The following is a 22,202-nucleotide window of genomic DNA, read 5'->3' as shown; positions in this document are numbered from 1 at the left end:
GACCTGGAGACCAGAGCGCAGACGGAGCAGCGGTGACCGGGAGACTGCAGTCACGCCGGCGGAGCAGGTAATGTATGCGGGCGGGCGGGGGCAGCAGCAGCAGTACCACCACAACAGATTGTGAACGGTTTCAGGCTGAAATCGGTTCACAATCTGTTTGCTGTAAAGGTAGCCATACGATCCCTCTCTGATCAGATTCGATCAGAGAGGGATCTATCCGTTGGTCGAATCTGATGGCAAATCGACCAGTGTATGGCCACCTTAAGATATCGCAATACGCCTACCCCCTGGAGAGTGGTGTCCACTTGTTTGGCTGTTGTGATGGAAATATTTCTTGGCTCATCAATCACTGTTGTCTTCCATGGACATCAAGGTCTTTTTGCGTTGCTGTGTTCACCAGTGCTTGCTTCTTTACCAAGATATACCTAAGGCTGGTTTCACAGTGGGACGTTACAGGCGCACGTTAGAGCAGCCTGTAACGCACCCCACCGCACAGCAATGAAAAATCAATGGGCTGTTCACAGTGCCCACGTTGCGTTACATTGTAAAGCAGCACGTCCTGATAACGTACTGCATGCAGTACTTTACACGCGGCAAAGCCGCGTTAGACTGTTTGCACATGCTCAGTACGGGTGGGTTTTTTTATTTTGGGGGCGGAGAGGAGGCGGGGAGAGGTCGCTACGTAGCCAGGCACATGGCTACTTAATATTCACTGCACTTGCAGTGTTTTCTTCTTGGAGCGGCCGCTGATTGGCTGGCGGGACCACGTGATGCGGAGAGCTCCGCTCACGTGGTCTCCGCAGTGCCTCAGACAGAGCAGGCGCACCAAGAGCTGCTTGTAACGCGGCTCTTGGTAGCGTCCTGCTCCAACACCACCAGGCGTTGCGTTAGGGGCACGTTATGCGACCTTAACGTTCCATAAAAAGTAACGTCCTGGTGTGAAACCAGCCTTAGTGTAGATTTTGCCACTCGTAATATTGTAGCAATTTCTGGTATGTGCTTTTTCTGTTTTCGCTGCTTAAAGTGAACCAGAGACTAAGCACCCTCATGTATTTTACCATATATATCAGTGGGAACATTAGAGAAAACACCTACCCTACTCTCGGTTTCATTCTTCACTGCTCAGTCTGCTTGTTAACAGCCCTGATAAAATCCCCTGAGCATCCAGTCTGGCTTTGCTCAGGAATCATTTATTTTTAGTATTTGTTTTATTATTTTTGAAATGTGCTTTTTTTAATTTTTGTAGTCTTCTCCCAACCCCCACCCCGCCCCCCCGCTTTTGGTGGGGACAGCCGTGTGACACGACTGTCCCCAGTACAGCGCTGCCTTAGATCGCAGCGCTGTACAGCAATAAAAGACAGCGGTTTCGCCCTCTAACAGTCTCCCAGCAGCGATCTCCGCCATCAGAGCTGGGATGCGCGCGATTGCCTGCAAACCATGCCCCAAAGCGGTCCTGGGGCTACCGCCACGTCCTTCGCGTGACGTGGTCGGCAAGTGATTAAGGGTGGCTTCTTTCACCTGCATGGAGAGCTCTTTTGAACCACGTCTGCTCACAGCAAAAATTTTTCACATGCAAGCACCTCACCTCAAATGAACTCCAGGCCTTTTATTTGCGTAATTGATAATGACATAACGGACTTGCCCAAACCTGCCCATAAAAGAGAGTTAATTGTTCAATTACTTGAATAACTTGAGTCCTTGAAAAGAAGGGATTGTGTAATGCATTACTTGCCTCACATTTTTATGCAATCGTTTTGTTCACCCCGCTGAATTAAAGCTGAAAGTCTGCACTTCAAATGCATTTGAGTGTTTTCATTTAAAATTCATTGTGGTATTGTAAAGAAATAAAATTAGAAAAAAGTTGTCTGACCAAATATTTATGGACCTAACCATATTCTACTGTAATACAAACCATGTTGTGACCAATAAACAATTCAAATCAGCCAATCACAGATTGGCGTCAAGATGGACACAGTTAAAATGGAGAATCCTAAGAAGCATTCTCTTTTTTTAGTATAGAAAAATCACTAAAATCAAAATGTGCACAGTGCAATACATATGTTCATTATTTAAGTAGAGCAAGTATTTACTTGTATATGTGGGGGTTTTTTTTTCTGAGATCGTATGGCTGACAGCTCCTCTTTAGCCTACATGCAAATAAAGTACTTCCCAAGTAAATAGCATGACGGAAGAAAGAATTTGTCAGTTTATTGATGTAGGTTATAAAGTTCTACATGAACCACACAGAATACAAATAATGCAGAAGCAGCAAGCAAACATGGGGTGATATGGGGTCATATGGGTGATTTAAACTATCCAGATATTAACTAGGATATTGAAGCTACTCGTTCTAGTAAAAGCCACACATTTTTATCAACATTACAAGACCATTACTTGATGCAAATATTTTTAATATCTTCTGCAGTGCTTTACAGAGTACATTCATGTCACTAATTGTCCCTCAGAGGAGCTCACAATCTAATCCTTACCATAGCCCTATGTAGTCTAGGACCAGTGCTGGGGGAAAGCCATTTAACATATCTTAATGTTTTAGGAAACCAGAGAGCCCAGAGGTAAGTCACAAAGGGAGAACATACAAACTGTGCAGTTAGTGCCCTGGTTGAGATTTGTTGCAAGGCAAGAGGGTTATCCACTACACCTACATGCTAAGCCAACCAGGTAAGATGCTCTGCTTGATCTGGTCATTATAAATAGACCAGATATGATATCTAATGTGTAAGTTCAAGGAGACTTAAAGGCAACAGTGACCATAACATAGTAACATTTGACCTGCACCTGTAACAAGTGAACCTGAATTTAGAGTGATATGGACTCCATATTTATTTCCTTTTAAACAATACTAGTTGTCTGGTTGGTTTTTGGTTGGGGGGGCCTGGGCAGGAACCCATATTGGCGGCCCTATAAATGTGCGGACAGAACAGCTGGAAAGTGTACACCTTCTTAAAGATGGGCTATGAAGCAGCCGCTGAAGGTATGTTAATTTTCCATACACACCTCCCTTAGGGGTAGAGGTCCATTTTAAATATTTTTATACATATGGTGCTCAGTGCACCTTAACATCAATTGGGTGTAGGCCATTTGAAGGCATTCTAAGGGATGCTATACAAGACCGGCGGGTTGTTAACCCCTCGATCGCCGCGTTACAAGCGTATAAGACGCTTTGTAATGTATACAAAGCGTATTATACAGGCTGCCTCCTGCACTGGTGGTCCCAGTGATTGAGGGACCACCAGGGCAGGCTGCAGCCACCCTAGTCTGCACCCAAACACACTGATCTGCCCCCACCTGCCCTCTGATCACCCACAGCACCCCTCAGAACCCCCTCAGACCCTGTTTGCACCCAATCACCCATCAATCACTCCCTGTCACTATCTGTCAATGCTATTTTTTTAGATTCGGCCCTTAACTACCTCCTGGGGGCTCCTGATCACCCCCTACACCTTCAGATCATCCCCAGACCCCCACCTTGTGTACTGTATACATCTATCCTCCCCTATAATCACCTGTCAATCACCCATCAATCACCCCGTCACCACCTGTCACTGCTACCCATCAGATCAGACCCTAATCTGCCCCTTGCGGGCACCCAATCACCCGCCACACCCTCTCAAATAGCCCCCCAGACCCCCTCTGATCAACTCGCCAGTGCACTGCTTGCAAAGATGCTTGCTTGTAATCACCTACTGATCACCACCTGTCACTGCTACCCATCAGATTAGACCCTAATCTTCCCCTTGCAGACACCCAATAACCCACCCACACCCTAAGACAGCCCCCAGAACCGCTCTGATCAACTCAGCAGTGCATTGCTTGCATATATTCTCCTCTGTACTCACCTACTGATCACCTATCAATCATCCCGTCACCCCCTGTCACTGCTACCCATCAGATCAGACCCTAATCTGCCCCTTGCGGGCACCGAATCACCCACCCACACCCTGAGATAGCCCCCCAGACTCCTCTGATCACCTCCCCAGTGCATTATTTACATCTGTTCTCTCCTCTAATCACCCATCAATCACCCCCTGTCACTGCTACCCATCAGAACCTCATCTTCCCCTTGCGGGCACCCAATGACCGGCCCACACCCTCAGATACCCCCCCGATCACCTCCCCAGTGCATTGCTTTCATCTATTCCCCCCTCTAATCACACCCTGAGAAACCCATCAATCACCTCCTGTCACCCCATAGCACACCTACCCATCAAATCAGGCCCTAATTTGCCCCTTGTGGGCTCCTGATTACTCAGCCAAACCCTCAGATCCCCCTCAGACCCCCTTCCGATCACCTCCCCAGTGCATTGATTACATCTATTCTCCCCTCTTATCACCCACTGAGACACCCATCAATCACCTCCTGTCACCACCTTTCACCCCCTAGCACTCCTATCCATCAGATCAGGCCCTAATCTGCCCCCCTGCGAGCTTCTGATCACCCGGCCAAACCCTCAACCGCCCCACCGCAGTGACAGGTTTTTTTTTTTTCTAATCAATGCTGGTACGACAATTGTGACGAGACCAACCGTTCTGCCACACAATATGCAACCGCCAATCCAAGAAGCTACTATGCCCAGCCTTTACGGTGGAAGCCACTCCAAGATTCCGAACGTAACCTTTTTTGGGGCCTTCACCTTAACATGTGTCTAGTCAAAAATAATGTATTGTGGTCTTATTGGTCTACGCACCCAATACATCATATGCCCATGTTCTCTGCTGCCATGTTCAGGTCACGATTTGAGAACATCCTGCGCTTCCTGCACTTCAGTGCCAATACAACCTGTCATCTAAGAGGCCACCCCGCTTATGACTGGTTCCACAAAATGCAGCCCCTCAGACCACCTGTCATCATAATTTGCAGATGCTTATACCCCTGAACAGTCATTTTGAATCATTTGGTTTCTAGACTACTCCTCACGGTTTTGGGCCCCTAAAATGGGTATGTGTAAAGAATACACCTCAAAACACATCATACTACTTCTCCTGAGTATGGCAATACCACGTGTGACACTTTTTTTGCAGCCTAGGTGCGCTAAGGGGCCAACGACCCATTCACAGGTCATTTTCAGGCATTTGGTTTCTAGACTACTCACTGTTTGGGGCCCCTAAAATGCCAGGGCAGTATAGGAACCCCACAAGTGACCCCATTTTAGAAAGAAGACACCCCAAGCTATTCTGTTAGGTGTATGATGAGTTCATAGATGATTTTATTTTTTGTCAAAAGTTAGCAGAAATTGATTTTTATTGTTTTTTCCACAAAGTGTCATTTTCCACTAACTTGCGACAAAAAATAAGATCTTCTATGAACTCACCATACACCTAATGGAATACCTTGGGGTGTCTTTCTAAATTGGGGTCACTTGTGGGGTTCCTATACTGCCCTGGCATTTTAGGGGCCCTAAACCGTGAGTAGTAGTCTAGAAACCAAATTCCTGAAAATGACCTGTGAATAGGACGTTGGGCACCTTAGCGCACCTAGGCTGCAAAAAAAAAAAAAAAAAGTGTCACACATGTGGTATCACCATACTCAGGAGACGTAGTATAATGTGTTTTGGGGTGTATTTTTACACATACCCATGCTAGGTGGGAGAAATTTCTCTGTAAATGTTTTGGGTATGTGTAGTAAAACACCCCAAAACACCTTATACTACTTTTCCTGAGTATGGCGATACCACATGTGTGACACTTTTTTTGCAGCCTAGGTGCGCTAAGGGGCCCAACGTCCTATGAGTACCTTTAGGATTTCACAGGTCATTTTGAGGCATTTGGTTTCTAGACTACTCCTCACGGTTTAGGGCCCCTAAAATGCCAGGGCAGTATAGGAACTCCACAAGTGACCCCATTTTAGAAAGAAGACACCCCAAGGTATTCTGTTAGGAGTATGGTGAGTTCATAGAAAAAAAATTGTGTCACAAGTTTGTGAAAAAAAAAAATCAATTTCCGCTAACTTGTGACAAAAAAATAAAATCTTCTATGAACTCACCATACTCTTAACAGAATACCTTGGGGTGTCCTAAAATGTGGTCATTTGTGGGGTTCCTATACTGCCCTGGAATTTCAGGGGCCCTAAACCGTGAGGAGTAGTCTTGAAACCAAATGTCTCAAAATGACCTGTGAAATCCTAAAGTTACTCATTGGACTTTAGGCCCCTTAGCGCAGTTAGGGTGCAAAAAAAGTGCCACACGTGGTATCGCTGTATTTGGGAGAAGTAGAATAATGTGTTTTGGGGTGTATTTTTACACATACCTATGCTGGTTGGGAGAAATATCTCTGTAAATGGACAATAGTGTGTAAAAAAAAAATCTAAAAAAATCTCATTTACAGAGATATTTCTCCCACCCAGCATGGGTATGTGTAAAAATGCACCCAAAAACACATACTATTTCTACTGAGTACGGCGATACCACGTGTGACACTTTTTTGCAGCTTAGGTGCGCTAAGGGGCCCAAAGTTCTATTCACAGGTCATTTTCAGGCATTAGGTTTCATTTTTTTTTTATTGTCACAAGTTAGCAGAAATGGAAACTTTTTTTTTTGTCACAAAGTGTCATTTTCCGCTAACTTGTGACAAAATATTAAATCTTCTATGAACTCACCATGCCTCTTAGTGAATACTTTGGGATGTCTTCTTTCCAAAATGGGGTAATTTGGGGGGTATTTATACGATTCTGGAATTCTAGCACCTAATGAAACCTGACAGGTGCTCAGAAAAGTCAGAGATGCTTCAAAATGGGAAAAATCACTTTTTGCAACATAGTTTGTAAACGCTATAACTTTAACCCAAACCAATAAATATACACTGAATGGTTTTTTTCTTATCAAAGACATGTAGCACAAAAAATTTGGACAAAAATGTATACAGAAATTTTACTTTATTTAACAAATTTTATCACAGAAAGTTAAAAAAAAATTTTTTTTTATTTTTTTTTTTACAAAATTCATGTTTTTTGATGAATATAATAAAAACTAAAAATCGCAGCAGCAATCAAATAGCACCAAAAGAAAGCTTTATTAGTGACAAGAAAAGGAGCCAAAATTCATTTAGGTGGTAGGTTGTATGACCAAGCAATAAACCGTAAAAGCTGCAGTGGTCTGAATGGAAAAAAAGTGTCTGGTCCTTAAAGGGAACCAGAGATGAACGATTCACACAAAATAAACATATCAGTTGATAGCTTGTAAAGAATAAATGCTCTACCTGATAATTTTGCCGCTCTGGTGTGCCTTTTTGAGTGTTTTTTATCCATTATTGCTCCAGGAAAAATCAAATATGGTCGCCGGCTCATATCCCTTCTCCTTACGGGTTATGAGTTGTTCTGGATGTGCTGTCTAGGCCATATGAGACTATGCTGCTATCTAGGCTAAATGCAGCCTTTCATCTATGTGCTTTCATTTTGGTATGATGTACAGCTGCCTGTAGGAAGTGTCTCTCATAGGAATGAAACTGCCGTTATCAGTATCTAGTGCACACAGAGCACACAGGGATCATATTACAGCCACAGAGCTTCTCTCTCAGGAGCAGCAGCCTCTCCCAAATCATCACAGCTCTCAGTATGCAAAGCAGGAAATCTAAGCCAGGAGAGGGGAAGGCTTGGGCTTGAAAAGACTACACAGAAGAGTGACTCAGCTATAATGATTCCAGGTCAAACCTCGACTGAATAGTCGGTGGATTCTTATCACAGTTGCTAATAGACTAATTAAGCAGATAACAATGAAACTAAAAGCAGGGTAGGTGTTTACTGTCATGTTCCCACTGATAAATGTAATAAAATACATGAGGGTGCTTCATCTCTGGTTCTCTTTAAGGGGTTTTATGAATCCAAATGATGCAGCCGCTATAGTAGATCCTGTGACATGTATGCAGTTCAAAGACGGCTGCTTAATCCTGCATAGTCAAATTTCAGATCAGCTATAAACTGGGTCAACGTTCATACGTTACCCTTTCAGAGAGAATGGCTGGTTAGATGACAGGTATCTGTGTCTCAATCCTCCACCAGAAGACGGCCGTTCCAGCAAGCGGGGAGAGACTAGCGTTCATGAATCTACAGGTATCTAGCGCTGCACGCAAATACTAAAGTGCCCGCTGATAGGGTACAGAATCGCGCTGTTCAGAGTGACGTCACTTCGCACAAAGTAATGAATGGCTGACGGTTTTTGACAGGAGACTGTCTTAATAGTTGAGGAAAGCTAATTTTTTTCGCCATTGATTCAATAATATTTTTTTTTATAATGTTTAAGTCTTGAACTAGCGCATGTCTTTGTTTTGGGCCCAACATTTTCTCTTTCCATTTAATATTCATTCACTGCAGTGAATTGTATGTGTGGGTAATGCATGCATGTTAATTATAGATGGTTTAAAAAGGGTTAAGGACCCAGGAGACACATGTTGCTTGTTGTTTTAACAATAAAGAAGTTGTAATACTTTGCAAATAGCGCTGTGGATTACATTTTACTATAAACATTTAGATCTATCACAGAGAGAAAAAAAATGGTTTCAGATGGAAACCCATCTGTAGATGTGAACTATAACAATCTTACCCTGCTGTTAGCAGATTCATACATGTCGCCTTCTACTTTGCGTGCATAGGCTACAAGGTTCTCCATACGTCTGTCCTTTAATGCTGCTGGATCAGGTGTTGGAAATATGGCTTGAACACTATATAAAAGCAAGAAATTAGTAAGCAAGACATCGTTTTGTAGTAAGCAAAAACAATGTTGTACACCACGCAATATAAAAACATTTTCTATATAGGACATAGGGCTGAAAAAAACCTAAGCCTACCAATTAATTTAACTTACAAACTGCACATCTACTGAGCACTTGTAAGGAATAAGCAGATCTGTATGACAGGTAGTTGGAAGTCCTAGGAAAAGTCCATCTTGTAACAATCACTGTACCGAGGCTACAGTATATTCATGTGGTTTCTAGCACCTTATTTGCCAGAATATGAATATCAGTCTGCAGAACACGCCTGTGCTCATCACCATTTGCAACAAATGGAGAGGCACCAGTGTGTAAAACCCTGACGCCTGATTTTCGATCCACTCCCCCAACAGAGATCAGCAGCTGGAGGAATGGCTGAGTTAGTATTATTCATTCTCCTGGTTTTTGTGGCCTATCCACCTCTTACGCAAACAGTTTGCCTCTTCTGTGGGCATATATAGGATCTCGGTTTGAGAACGTGATGAGTCAGAACCTGGTACATGTGAGAGGAGGAGAGATTATCACTGCAGGAGCCAGGAGGGTGAGATATACTTACAAACACACTTCTTGCCTGTAAGAACAGGCAATTATTAAAGGGAAAGGGGCGTGCCACTAAACACCAGGGAATCAAAGGGAACCCGAGGTGAAAGTAATATTTATTTCCTTTTAAACATTGCTAGTTGCCTGGCTGTCCCCCTGATCCTGCGTATCTGACATTTTAATGGAAAATTCTTAGGGGCTTCACACTTGAAATTATTTAGTAGCCCTTCTGCTAAACTACTGGACCTCTACTGTGCGATCTGCCACACATAAGTGAGGCAACATGACAAGACATTGGCAGCCTGTCCAGGTTAACAAGCAACAATCCATTTCATTATGGTGTTCATTAGATCCTGCAATACATGTGCATAATACACCATAATATTCAAACCATTTTGTAATACTGAATATTTTTTTCTTACAAACCACTTGCTGCAAGTATTATTTTCAGACAAACTTATGAAAAAGTTAGGTATTACTTACAGTTTGTGAACAAGATGATTCCGTAGGTCCTGATTTATGTCTTCATGCCAGGGCTTCCGAACTCCAGCACTAGATGGTGCAGTAGCTATTGGCATAGCTCCTAAGCTGGATGCATTCCCACCATCAGCAACCAGAGAACTTTAAAAAGGGTTATAAAAAAAAAAAAAGGTTTATTAAATACTTACAAAGAACTAAAAAAAAAAAAAAAAAAAGGTGAAAGGCGGCGTGAGATACCAGAACAGGCAACCAGTACTAAATGTCCATCAGAAAAGGAAGGACCACCATCACTTATTGTATTCCAGTTTTCATGGAAAAGTAATGAAAAATGTACGCAGCTTAGAGTTGGGGCATTCAAATGCACTTCCAATATTTCACTCAATTCCAAGCTGCATAAAATTTGAATCCAGGTGGGAAAAATTTGCATCTTAATGACCATCTCTACTTGTTACACAATTCACTGCTGTGACAATAGTTGTTGACTACAAGCACACCACGGTCACCACCCCAGTGTAAACATGTTTAGCCTAGTAATTGGCTGAGAATTCCATATTTTTACAATGCCTTAAAGAACAAGTGACCCCCTTGCTAACCTAGAAATAAAAAAACACATATATAGGTAGATAAATACTACTTCTACTTACATAACAGATGTATTGTGCTATCCACATAATGAATTCTGTGAATTTCATAAATCTTCTACACCCATACGGCATATTGCTGTATATTAGTATGTAGCCACGCCCTCCCAGTGATGCTTAGCCTAGGCCATTTACCTAATTGGAATTCTCTCGCAGAGTACTCGGGGAGACCAGATTTTTTTTTACTGGCTTCTCTCAAAAAACAAACATTCTGCTAGGGTGCACCAGACTGGACTAAAGAGGTTTCGACCTGTGATAAATTACAGTTCCTCTTTAAAGGGAATGTCCAAGCAAAATAAAAAAAATGAGTTTCACTTACCTGGGGCTTCTACCAGCCCCATGCAGCCATCCTGTGCCCTCGTAGTCACTCACTGATGTTCCAGTCCCCCGCTGGCAGCTTGCCGACCTCGGAGGTCGGCGGGACACATTGCGTACATTTTTACGCATTCCCGCTAGTGCAGGAACGTTAACACATACATTTTCATGCATTACTGGTTCAATGCGTAAAAATGTACGCATTAAACCAGTAACGCGTAAAAAAATGTATGTGTTAATGATCCTGCACTAGCGGGAATGCGTAAAAATGTACGCAATGCATCCCGCCGACCTCAGAGGTCGGCAAGCTGCCAGCGGGGGACTGGAGCAGCAGTGAGTGACTACGAGGGAACAAGATAGCTGCATGGGGCTGGTAGAAGCCCCAGGTAAATAAAACTCATTTTTTTTATTTTGCTTGAACCTTCCCTTTAACCACTTAAGGACTGCAGTCATAAAACCCCTTAATGACCAGACACTTTTTTTCCATTCAGACCACTGCAGCTTTAACTGTTTATTGCTCGGTCATACAACCTACTATAAATGAATTTTACCTCCTTTTCTTGTCACTAATACAGCTTTCTTTTGGTGCTATTTGATTGCTGCTGTGATTTTTAGTTTTTATTATATTCATCAAAAAAGAGACATGAATTTTGTCAAAAAAAATGATTTTTTTTACTTTGTGCTGACATTTTTCAAATAAAGTAACATTTCTATATACATTTTTGTCCACATTTATTGTGCTACATGTCTTTGATAAGAAAAAACCATTCAGTGTATATTTTTTGGTTTGGGTAAACGTTATAGCGTTTACAAACTATGGTGCAAAAAGTGAATTTTCCCATTTTGAAGCATCTCTGACTTTTCTGAGCACCTGTCAGGTTTCAGGAAGTGCTAGAATTCCAGGATAGTATAAATACCCCCCATTTTGGAAAGAAGACATCCCAAAGTATTCACTAAGAGACATGGTGAGTTCATAGAAGATTTAATTTTTGTCACAAGTTGGCGGAAAATGACACTGACAAAAAAATAAATTAAAAAAAGGTTTCCATTTCTGTTAACCTGTGACAAAAAAAAAAAAAAAAAAAAGAAATCTGCCACGGACTCACCATGTCCTTCTCTAAATACTTTCCAAAATGAGGTCATTTGTGGGGTGTGTTTACTGTCCTGGCATTTTGGGGGTGCTAAATTGTAAGCACCCCTGTATAGCCTAAAGGTGCTCATAGGACTTTGGGTCCCTTAGCGCACCTAGGCTGCAGAAAAGTGTCACACATGGTATCGCCGTACTCAGGAGAAGTAGTATAATGTGTTTTGGGGTTTATTTTTACACATACCCATGCTGGGTGGGAGAAATACCTCTGTAACAGATTTTTTTTGATTTTTTTACACACAATTGTCCATTTACAGAGATATTTCTCCCACCCAGCATGGGTATGTGTAGTAAAACACCCGAAAACACCTTATACTACTTCTCCTGAGTATTTATTTATTTATTGTATTTATAAAGCGCCAACATATTACAGCGATACCACATGTGTGACACTTTTTTGCAGCCTAGGTGGGCTAAGGGGCCCAACGTCCTATGAGTACCTTTAGGATTTCACAGGTCATTTTGAGGCATTTGGTTTCTAGACTCCTCCTCACGGTTTAGGGCCTCTAAAATGCCAGGGCAGTATAGGAACCCCACAAGTGACCCCATTTTAGAAAGAAGACACCCCAAGGTATTCTGTTAGGAGTATGGTGAGTTCATAGAAGATTTTATTTATTTGTTACAATTTAGCGGAAATTGATTTTTATTGTTTTTATTTTCACAAAGTGTCATTTTCCACTAACTTATGACAAAAAATAAAATCTTCTATAAACTCACCATACACCTAACGGAATACCTTGGGGTGTCTTTCTAAAATGGAGTCACTTGTGGAGTTCCTATGATGCCCTGGCATTTTAGGGGCTCTAAACCGTGAGGCGTAGTCTAGAAACCAAATGCCTCAAAAGGGGGGTACGGCAAGCATCTGCAAATTTTTAAGACAGGTGGTCTATGAGGGGCCGAATTTTGTGGAACCGGTTATAAGCAGGGTGGCCTCTTAGATAGCAGGTTGTATTGGCACTGAAGTGCAGGATGTTCTCGAATAGTGACCTGGACATGGCAGCAGAGAACATGGGCATGTGATGTATTGGGTGCGTAGACCAATAAGACCGCAATACATTATTTTTGACTAGACCCATGTTAAGGAGAAGGCCCCAAAAAAATGTTACGTTCGGAATCTTGGAATGGCTTCCACCGTAAAGGCTGGGCATAGTAGCTTCTTGGATTGGCGGTTGTGTATTGTGTGGCATAACGGTTGGTCTCAGCCACAATTAACCCTCCTGGCGGTATATTAAAAACCGCCAGGGGGCAACGCAGCCGTTTTTTTGATTTTTTTTTTTTTTTTAATCATGTAGCGAGCCTAGGGCTCGCTACATGATAGCCGCTGCTCAGCGGCATCCCCCCAGCCCCGCCGATCGCCTTCGGCGATCAGGAAATCCCGTTCAAAGAACGGGATTTCCTGGAGGGCTTCCCCCGTCGCCGGATGACGTCATGGACGTCGTGACGTCTAAGGGAGTCCCGATCCACCCCTTGCCGCTGCTGATAGGCCAGGCAGCGCAGGGGTCTAGGGGGGGGGGGGGGGGGGGCTGTGTTGCGACGCGGATAGCGGCGATCGAGCGCGGGGCGGCGGCGATCGATGTGCTGACGCAGCTAGCAAAGTGCTAGCTGCGTTCAGCAAAAAAAAAAAAAATTACTCAAATCGGCCCAGCAGGGCCTGAGAAAACCTCCTGCGCGGCTTACCGCCAGGAAGGTTAAGTCGTACCAGCAGTGATGAGAAAAAAAATTTCTGTCACTGCGGTGGGGCGGGTGAGGGTTTGGCCGGGTGATCAGAAGCCAGCAGGGGGTGATTAGGACCTGATCTGATGGATAGGAGTGCTAGGGGGTGACAGGAGGTGATTGATGGGTGTCTCAGTGGGTGAATAGAGGGGGGAATATATGCAAGCAATGCACTGAGGAGGTGATCGGAAGGGGGTCTGAGGGGGATCTGAGGGTTTGGCCGAGTGATCAGGAGCCCACACGGGGCAAATTAGGGCCTGATCTGATGGGTAGGTGTGCTAGGGGGTGACAGGTGGTGACATGAGGTGATTGATGGGTGTCTCAGGGTGTGAATAGAGGGGGGGGGATATATGCAAGCAATGCACTGTGGGGGTGATCGGGGGGTGGGGGTCTGAGGGAGATCTGAGGGTGTAGGCGGGTCATTGGGTGCCCGCAAGGGGAAGATGAGGGTCTGATCTGATGGGTAGCAGTGACAGGGAGTGACGGGGTGATTGATAGGTGATCAGTAGGCGATTACAGGGGAGAATATATGCAAGCAATGCACTGGCAAGTTGATCAGAGGGGGTCTGGGGGGCTATCGGAGGGTGTGGGCGGGTGATTGGGTGCTCGTAAGGGGCAGATTATGGTCTGATCTGATGGGTTGCAGTGACAGGGTGATTGATAGGTGATCAGTAGGTGATTACAGGGGAGAATATATTTAAGCAATGCACTGGCGAGTTGATCAGAGGGGGTCTGGGGGGCTATCGGAGGGCGTGGGCGGGTGATTGGGCGACCACAAGGGGCAGATTAGGGTCTGATCTGATGGGTAGCAGTGACATGTGGTGACGGGGTGATCAGTGGGGGATTAGAGGGGAGAATAGATGTAATACAGGGGGGGGGGGGGGTTATGGGAGATCAGGACCTAATCTAAAAAATAGCGTTGACAGATAGTAACAGGGAGTGATTGATGGGTGAGTAGGGGGGTGATTGGGTGCAAACAGGGGTCGGGGGGGGGGGGGGGGTTGGTGATCAGGAGGGGTCTGATGGGTGCTGTGGGCGATCAGGCTGGGACCACCAGGACAGGAGGCAGCCTGTATAATACACTCTGTATACATTACAAAGTGTATTATACACTTGCAATGCAGAGGATCAGGGGTTAACAACACGCCGGCGCTTCCGAACGGCCGCCGGGTTGACGTCGCGGTGTGCGCAGAACTACTGCGCCTGTGCAGTCCGCTCTGATCCACGTGGCAGTGATTGACAGCGCCGCTCGCGCAGGCGCAGTACAGGCCGATCTGGAGGTCGCCCTGAGGTAATCACCGGGGACCGGAACGGAGCTGCGGCGAACGGCTGCGGGGACAGCTGCAGCAAGGGACATGCTGGGAGCTTGCGGCTGGAGGAAGCCCCGGGTAAGTAGCATTTATTTTGGTAAGATTGCCTGATAACTCCTTTAAGAACATAAATAGTGTAATCTAAAAATTTCTAATCGAGATTTAAAAATACAGGCTATCTGAAAAAAAAAAAAAAAAAAAAAAAAGAGCAGACCACTACTAAGAGCCCTTCCACTCAAACATATTCACATAATGGAGTGGTTTCACCCCAATTTTAGGGTGTGATCAGCAGGATTGATTGTGTTTCCCAATGTGAAAAAAAAAAGTGATGACGGCGGCAGCTCCACAGGAATAAAAAAAGGCCTCTATGGATGAATAGAAAGGTTAAAGATAAAATGAAGAGGAAAAAAAATGCCTATAAGGTCTTAAAACAGGAGGGGACCGAGGCTGCACTAAGCAATTATAAGGAGTGCAATAAAAATTGTAAAAAAGAAATTAGGCAGGCAAAGATTGAAGCTGAAAAACAAATCGCTAAGGATATCAAATCTAACCCAAAAAAGTTTTACAAGTACATTAACTCTAAAAAAAGAAAGGTTGACTGTATAGGACTCCTAAAGGATGAGGGTGGGAACTCAATGGTGGATGACCAAGGTAAAGCAGAGTTATTAAATGCTTTCTTTGCTTCTGTCTTCACAAAAGAAACAGCACTGTTGCAAACTACAGAGGCGGAAGAGTCTCAATCTTCTAACTGTAATATTAAATACTTAACGCAGGAAGAAGTGAAGGCAAGACTAAATAAATTAAAAATAGACAGGGCACCTGGCCCGGATGGCATGCATCCTCGGGTCCTAAGGGAATTAAGTTCAGTTATAGATAAACCCCTGTATCTTATCTTTTGTGACTCTCTTGCAACTGGCAGAGTCCCAGTGGATTGGCGTACAGCCCACATTTTCCCATTATTTAAGAAGGGCAAAAAATCTGATCCAGGAAATTATAGACCTGTAAGTTTAACATCAGTTGTAAGCAAACTATTTGAGGGGTTACTAAGAGATACTATACATGACTTCATAGTAGAAAATAATCTTATTTCTCAGCATCAACATGGGTTTACTAAAGACAGGTCCTGTTTGACTAACATGCTCAGCTTTTATGAGGTAGTGAATGCTAATATGGATATTGGGAATGCTGTAGATGTGATATACTTGGACTTTGCAAAGGCCTTCGACACTGTTCCCCACAAAAGTCTGGTGCAAAAGTTGAGGATGCAAGGACTGGGGAAGAGTCTGTGTTCATGGATAGGGAACTGGCTAATGGACAGAAAACAAAGAGTTGTGGTCAATGGATCGTACTCAAAATGGGAGACTGTTAGCAGTGGGGTCCCACAGGGGTCTGTTCTGGGTCCAGTGCTCTTCAATTTATTTATTAATGACCTAGTAGATGCAGTAGTGAGCAATGTTGCTATTTTTGCAGATGATACAAAATTGTGCAGAATCATCAACTCTCAGGATGATAGTGTCATATTGCAACAGGATCTGGATAGGATGGCTATATGGGCACATACATGGCAGATGAAATTCAATGTTGACAAATGTAAGGTCATGCATTTTGGACGTACTAATGGTCTAGCACCATACAAAATAAATGGGATACAGTTGGGGACATCAAACTTGGAGAAGGACTTAGGAGTACTCATTGACAACAAGTTAAATAATCGTACTCAATGCCAAGCAGCTGCAGCTAAAGCTAACAAAATTTTGGGATGCATTAAAAGGGAAATAAAAACTCGAGATGCTAGCATAATATTGCCCCTGTTTAACTCTCTAGTAAGGCCACATCTGGAATATGGAATTCAGTTCTGGGCACCACATTACAAACAAGATATTGCAGTTTTAGAGCAGGTGCAGAGACGAGCAACAAAATTGATACGTGGGATGGAAGGTCTCACTTATCAAGAAAGGTTAGATAAACTGGGTTTATTTAGTCTAGAGAAAAGACGCCTTAGAGGGGATCTAATTAACATGTATAAATACATCAGAGGGCAATATAATAGCTTGGCGGATGAGCTTTTTGTCCCTAGGCCTTCTCAAAGAACTAGAGGACATGATCTGCGCATGGAGGAAAAACGTTTTAGCCATTTATTTAGGAAAGGGTTCTTTACAGTTAGAGAGATTAAGATGTGGAATGCATTGCCACAGGAAGTCGTTATGGCAAACTCTATACCTGCGTTTAAAGGGGGCTTAGATGCTTTCCTTGCGTTGAAAGACATCCATGGCTACAATTACTAGGTAATGCCTAATGATGTTGATCCAGGGATTTTATCTGATTGCCATCTGGAGTCGGGAAGGAATTTTTCCCTTTAGGGGCTAATTGGACCATGCCTTGTGGGGGTTTTTTCGCCTTCCTCTGGATCAACAGGGGTATGTGGGGGACGGGCTGGTGTTGTACTTTATACTGGTTGAACTCGATGTACTTTATACTGGTTGAACTCGATGGACATATGTCTTTTTTCAACCAAAATAACTATGTAACTATGTAACTATGTAACTATGATTTCATGCTGAAAATCGATTCACAATTTGTTTGCAGTAAAGGCAGTCATACGATCCCTCTCTGATCAGATTCGATCAGAGAGGGATCTGTTGGTCGAATCTGATGGCAAATCGACCAGTGTATGGCCACCTTAAGAGAGACATTTAGGCCCAACTTTTAAAACCATCTCTATACCCATAACTACTCCAACCCTAGGTACTGTAAAACTTGACCAAGCAAACTGGGATGGATAACCAGTCTCCTAGTCTGGGAAGGAGATTATTGAAGTGTATATGTATGTACGTATTACCAAGAATAACTATTCCTAGCCATACCTATAGCCCTACCTCAACACTTCCTACAGCAAATCTAAAAATAATTCACAAAAGGTAAGTGGAAAAATAAAGCTAGTAGAGATGGTAAATTAGATGCTAATAATTTAGCTTGGAATTGGGCCAATCAAAAATTGGCAGCAAGTGCATTTGAGTGTCCGAATTCAAAGCTGTGCTCAATTTGCATTACCTGACAATTTGAAGAAATTGCTGTGGCCACCATATTCATTTATGCATGTTCGAAAAGCATTCTCATAAAAACGCTGTGCAAGGCATCATGGGTGTTTCACTTTTACATCTCTTTAATAACTGTTAGGCATTAAATACAAAATTAATTTTCTAGTGCATGCTGTTACAATAGTCAAGAGTATGCTAACCAGGCAAATCCAAACTTTAAAATCAATCTTACTGTGCTCCTTCTCTCCCCATGCCCCCAGGCTCTAAGATGGTACGCAGACTAATGCCTAGTACACACCATACAATTTTCTGTAAGATTTTCTGTAATTAGATTATTTTCTGTAAAGTACTGGTAGAGACTGGTCATTATCTCTGGTGCATTGTCTTCTGGTTATCTCCTGCTGAGTAGAACAATGCTTAATTGCTAGGCAGATAGATGGTTATCTAGATAATTTCCAACATGTTGGAAATTATCTGGCAGGTAAATCTCACAGAAAATCTTACAGCAAAGTGTATTGTGTGTACTAGGTATAACACAGATGCAAAAGGGAAGTGACCTGGTATGCTGCATCAGCCCCTGCCAGGAAAATAATATAAATTGAAAATAAAAAGAAACCAAAACGCATTACATCTGATATGTAAGTAGAGCAAGCATTTATCTACTTACATATGTATTTTTTGTGGAGGGGCATATGATGGATAACAGTTGTTCTTTAACCACTTGAGGACCGCAGTGTTAAAGCCCCCTAAAGACCAGGCGATTTTTTGCTTAATTGGCCACTGCAGTTTTAAGGCCTCGCTGCTGGGTTGCACAACTCAGCACACAAGTGATTCACCCCCTCCTTTCTCCCCACCATCAGAGCTCTCTGTTTTGTGGGGTTTGATCGCTCCCCCAGTGTTTTTTTTAAAATATTTATGTTTTTTTAAATTAAAATTTCCCTTTTATTTTAAACTCCCTCCCCCCAGCCAGCCAAAAGCAGCGATCGGCTGTCATAGGCGCCTATGAGAGCCGATCGCTTTCCTGTGTGACACCGCTGTCCCCAGTACAGCGCTGCCTTAGCTACACCGCAGCGCTGTACTATGCTAATAAACAGCAGTTTCGTCGTCTAAGTCCCTGAGGGGTGATCGCCACTGGGAGACTGAAATCAGCGACAATGCGCACGCATCGGAGCGCGCGATCTCCTGCAAAATACAGCCCCAGGACTTGACACCGATTGACGTTAGGCGGTCCTGCCCATTGACGTGATGCGGTCTTTAGGTACTTAAAGGGACACTTAAGTCAAACAAAAAAAATGAGTTTTACTCACCTAGGGCTTCCAATAGCCCCCTGCAGCTGTCCGGTGCCCTCGCCGTCTCCCTCCGATCCTCCTGGCCCCTAGCAGCCACTTCCTGTTTCGGTGACAGGAGCTGACAGGCTGGGGATGCGAGTGATTCTTTGCGTTCCCAGACACATTAGCACCCTCTATGCTGCTATATGGTATACGATATATGCTATAGCAGCATAGATGGTGCTATTGTGGCCAGGAACGCGAAGAATCACTCGCGTCCCCAGCCTGTCAGCTCCTGTCACCAAAACAGGAAGTGGCTGCCGGTGGGGCCAGGAGGATCGGAGGGAGATGGCGAGGGCACCGGACAGCTGCAGCGAACTATTGGAAGCCCCAGGTGAGTAAAACTCTGTTTGACTTAAGTGTCCCTTTAAGGGTACAGAAATGGTCAATGAGATTGTATTTTTCCCAGCTTGCATGCAAACTTAAAGCAACCTAAAATGGCTTTTAACTGAGAACCTTGAGCTCTAAAAACCTTTAGCTTTGTTTTAATCTTACACAAAACAAATTTAGGGCCCTTTTCCACTGCACAGTTGAATCTCAAAATCGTAAATCGCGAATTATTTTTAAAATTGCTAGGGTTGCTACTTTATCATAGAAATCATGAGTATAAAATAAAAGTATTTTCCACTATAGCGATTCAATTTGTAAATCGCAATTGCTTTCAGGTGCGATTTTAAGAAGGATAATACAATGCAAATGAAAAATCGCAATCACAACAAAATTTATGAAAAATTGCAATCGCTGGTGTTTGTGATTGCGATTGCTAGTGGAAAAGGGCCTTTAATTTCAGGTAGGACTGTGAAGGTTTTATGAATGGTCTAAGCAGACTCTTCTTTGCAAAAAAAAAAATGGGTAAACTTACTTTTGAGAGGGGATGCCTGAATGCAGCATTGAATCTTGAAGCAAGTTAGAGCTCGGCACATTTATTCCACCACCATTCACTCCCACTGAATTTGCATCTGCATGAAGGGGAAAAATGAATGCAGAAGTTAGTAGAATTCCTCAAGCATATTAGTAAATTAATGTGTGAGAGTTCAAGGAGATACAACTCACCATTTAAAAAGTAAAATAAACCCTGAGAAAGTTTAATTTTAAAAAAAAAGCGCAGGTAAGAATATTAAATTTAAAATTTTGTCTACCAAACTACATCAGCTGCAATAAAAAAAAAAAAATAATCCAACTGGGAAAAAGCATTCATCATTGCTGACAAAATAAACGAACAAACACAAGCTGACAAATTGGCTTTCAAACCCTTGGTGTAGACGGGTGACTGCCGATGTTCAAGTGGTGTTTACAACTGGGATTGGGCATTGCCCGCATTGAAATGAATGGGAGCATTCATCTCAAAGCGTTTACAGTTGAATCAAAATTTTTCAGAAGCTGCATGTTGCGTCCTGCAACTGTTGCATTTGGAGGTTCTGGGCCCCGCATGGGGCTCAAAACGCGATTACGGAACAATGGAAACCCATGCCAATGATTTTCTGCTCAGTTGCAGAGAAGTGGTTAGCGTAGGCTAAACAAGATGCCTCCGGAAGCCCATGTGAACTGTCCCCAACACAAAACAGAGCCATAAATGACTTTCACTGATTTTTCAGAACAGATAATAGCAAGAAAATTATATTTTAAATATCTGGCTTTACTTTGGCCCCATGCTAATCTATTACTCAAGTGCAAGGAAAAAATAATTTCTGCTTTTCAGTCCAATTCATATTAGTGGCCCCTTAATAATCAATATTGAACATGGGGTCTGTGTGCCAAAAACAAACAAGATTTAACAAATGCAGCTATTTTTTAGGCCTCCTTCACAGTGGGACGTTGCGTTTGATGCGACGTTAAAGTCGCACAACGAGCCCCTAACGCAGCACATGTAGGTTATGATATTGGACGTTATTTTGCACTGCGTTGTGTCTCTTGGTGCGTCGGTTTCGTCGCATACTGATAGAACAAAAACGGCGCATGCGTTACATTTTAAAAAAAAACATTACTGAGCATGTGCAACACAACGCAGCAAATTTATTGCTAAACGCACAGCATGCAGCACTTTCTAAATATTGCTACACATTACACACAATGCAACGTGTGCACTGTGAATGTTGCACAGACTTTGTATTGCTTTGCGGTAGTCTGCATTATAATTTTTAATAACGTGCGACTTTAACTTCCCACTGTGAAAAAGGCCTTACAGTCTTTGTAATTTTGGTTAGCTTCTTCCCACTGCAACCTATATTTTCTCTTTCTGGCCTCCATAAAGCCAGGTATATTAACCTAACTGGACCCAGGAAAGGAGACAAATGGGAGTGTCATGCTGTAAGGACTAAGGAGTAAGTGATGACTTTAAAGAGGTGGTCAAAATCGCATGTTGACTTCCGGTGAGTAAGGATGATCACAAATATGCAAATTCTTCCGAGTTGATACAAATGTATGCAAATGTGTATGCAAATATATGCAGCTTGAACATGGACCAATCAATTTAAACCTGGGTTTACATTTGCAAACATTACCATAAAAATGTGCATAATTTCAGAAGAATTTGCATCTCATTGATCATCCCTACTGATGAGGGGGATGACAGCCATGCCCTCAGATCAAAATCTGAAGTGTGTGTACAACTTTAGTTTGTAGAGTAAAGCTACACACACTCAAATGCTATACAAAAATGATCAGAGGCCTAGTGCACACCAGAGCGGTTCGGCTGCAGTTTGCGATCCGCTTGCGGGTGCGGATCTGCTAGGGTAATGTATTTCAATGGGCTGGTGCACACCAGAGCGGGAGGCGTTTTGCAGAAACGCATACTCCCGGGCTGCTGCAGATTTTGGATTGCGGATGCGTTTCTGCCTCAATGTTAAGTATAGGAAAAACGCAAACCGCTCTGAAAAACGCCTGTTCAGAGCGGTTTTGCCGGCGTTTTTGTTACAGAAGCTGTTCAGTAACAGCTTTACTGTAACAATATATGAAATCTACTACACCAAAAA

The 22,202-nt window shown here is 43.2% G+C and overlaps 1 protein-coding gene across 1 annotated transcript in view; it reads right to left on the bottom strand.

Moving 5' to 3' along the window:
• Positions 1-22,202, bottom strand: part of EP300 (E1A binding protein p300) — a 264,101-nt gene that overhangs the window by 139,388 nt on the left and 102,511 nt on the right. Inside the window, exons 7-9 of the mRNA XM_068242112.1 lie at positions 20,093-20,189; positions 9,742-9,879; positions 8,553-8,670 (exon numbers count right to left, since the gene is read on the bottom strand). Of these exons, the coding sequence (XP_068098213.1) occupies positions 8,553-8,670; positions 9,742-9,879; positions 20,093-20,189 (353 nt within the window). The remainder of the gene's footprint in view (positions 1-8,552; positions 8,671-9,741; positions 9,880-20,092; positions 20,190-22,202) is intronic.

Source organism: Hyperolius riggenbachi, chromosome 6 (assembly GCF_040937935.1).
Source record: "Hyperolius riggenbachi isolate aHypRig1 chromosome 6, aHypRig1.pri, whole genome shotgun sequence".
Taxonomy (NCBI): Eukaryota; Metazoa; Chordata; class Amphibia; order Anura; family Hyperoliidae; genus Hyperolius; species Hyperolius riggenbachi.
This window is presented reverse-complemented; position numbering and strand designations above follow the sequence as displayed.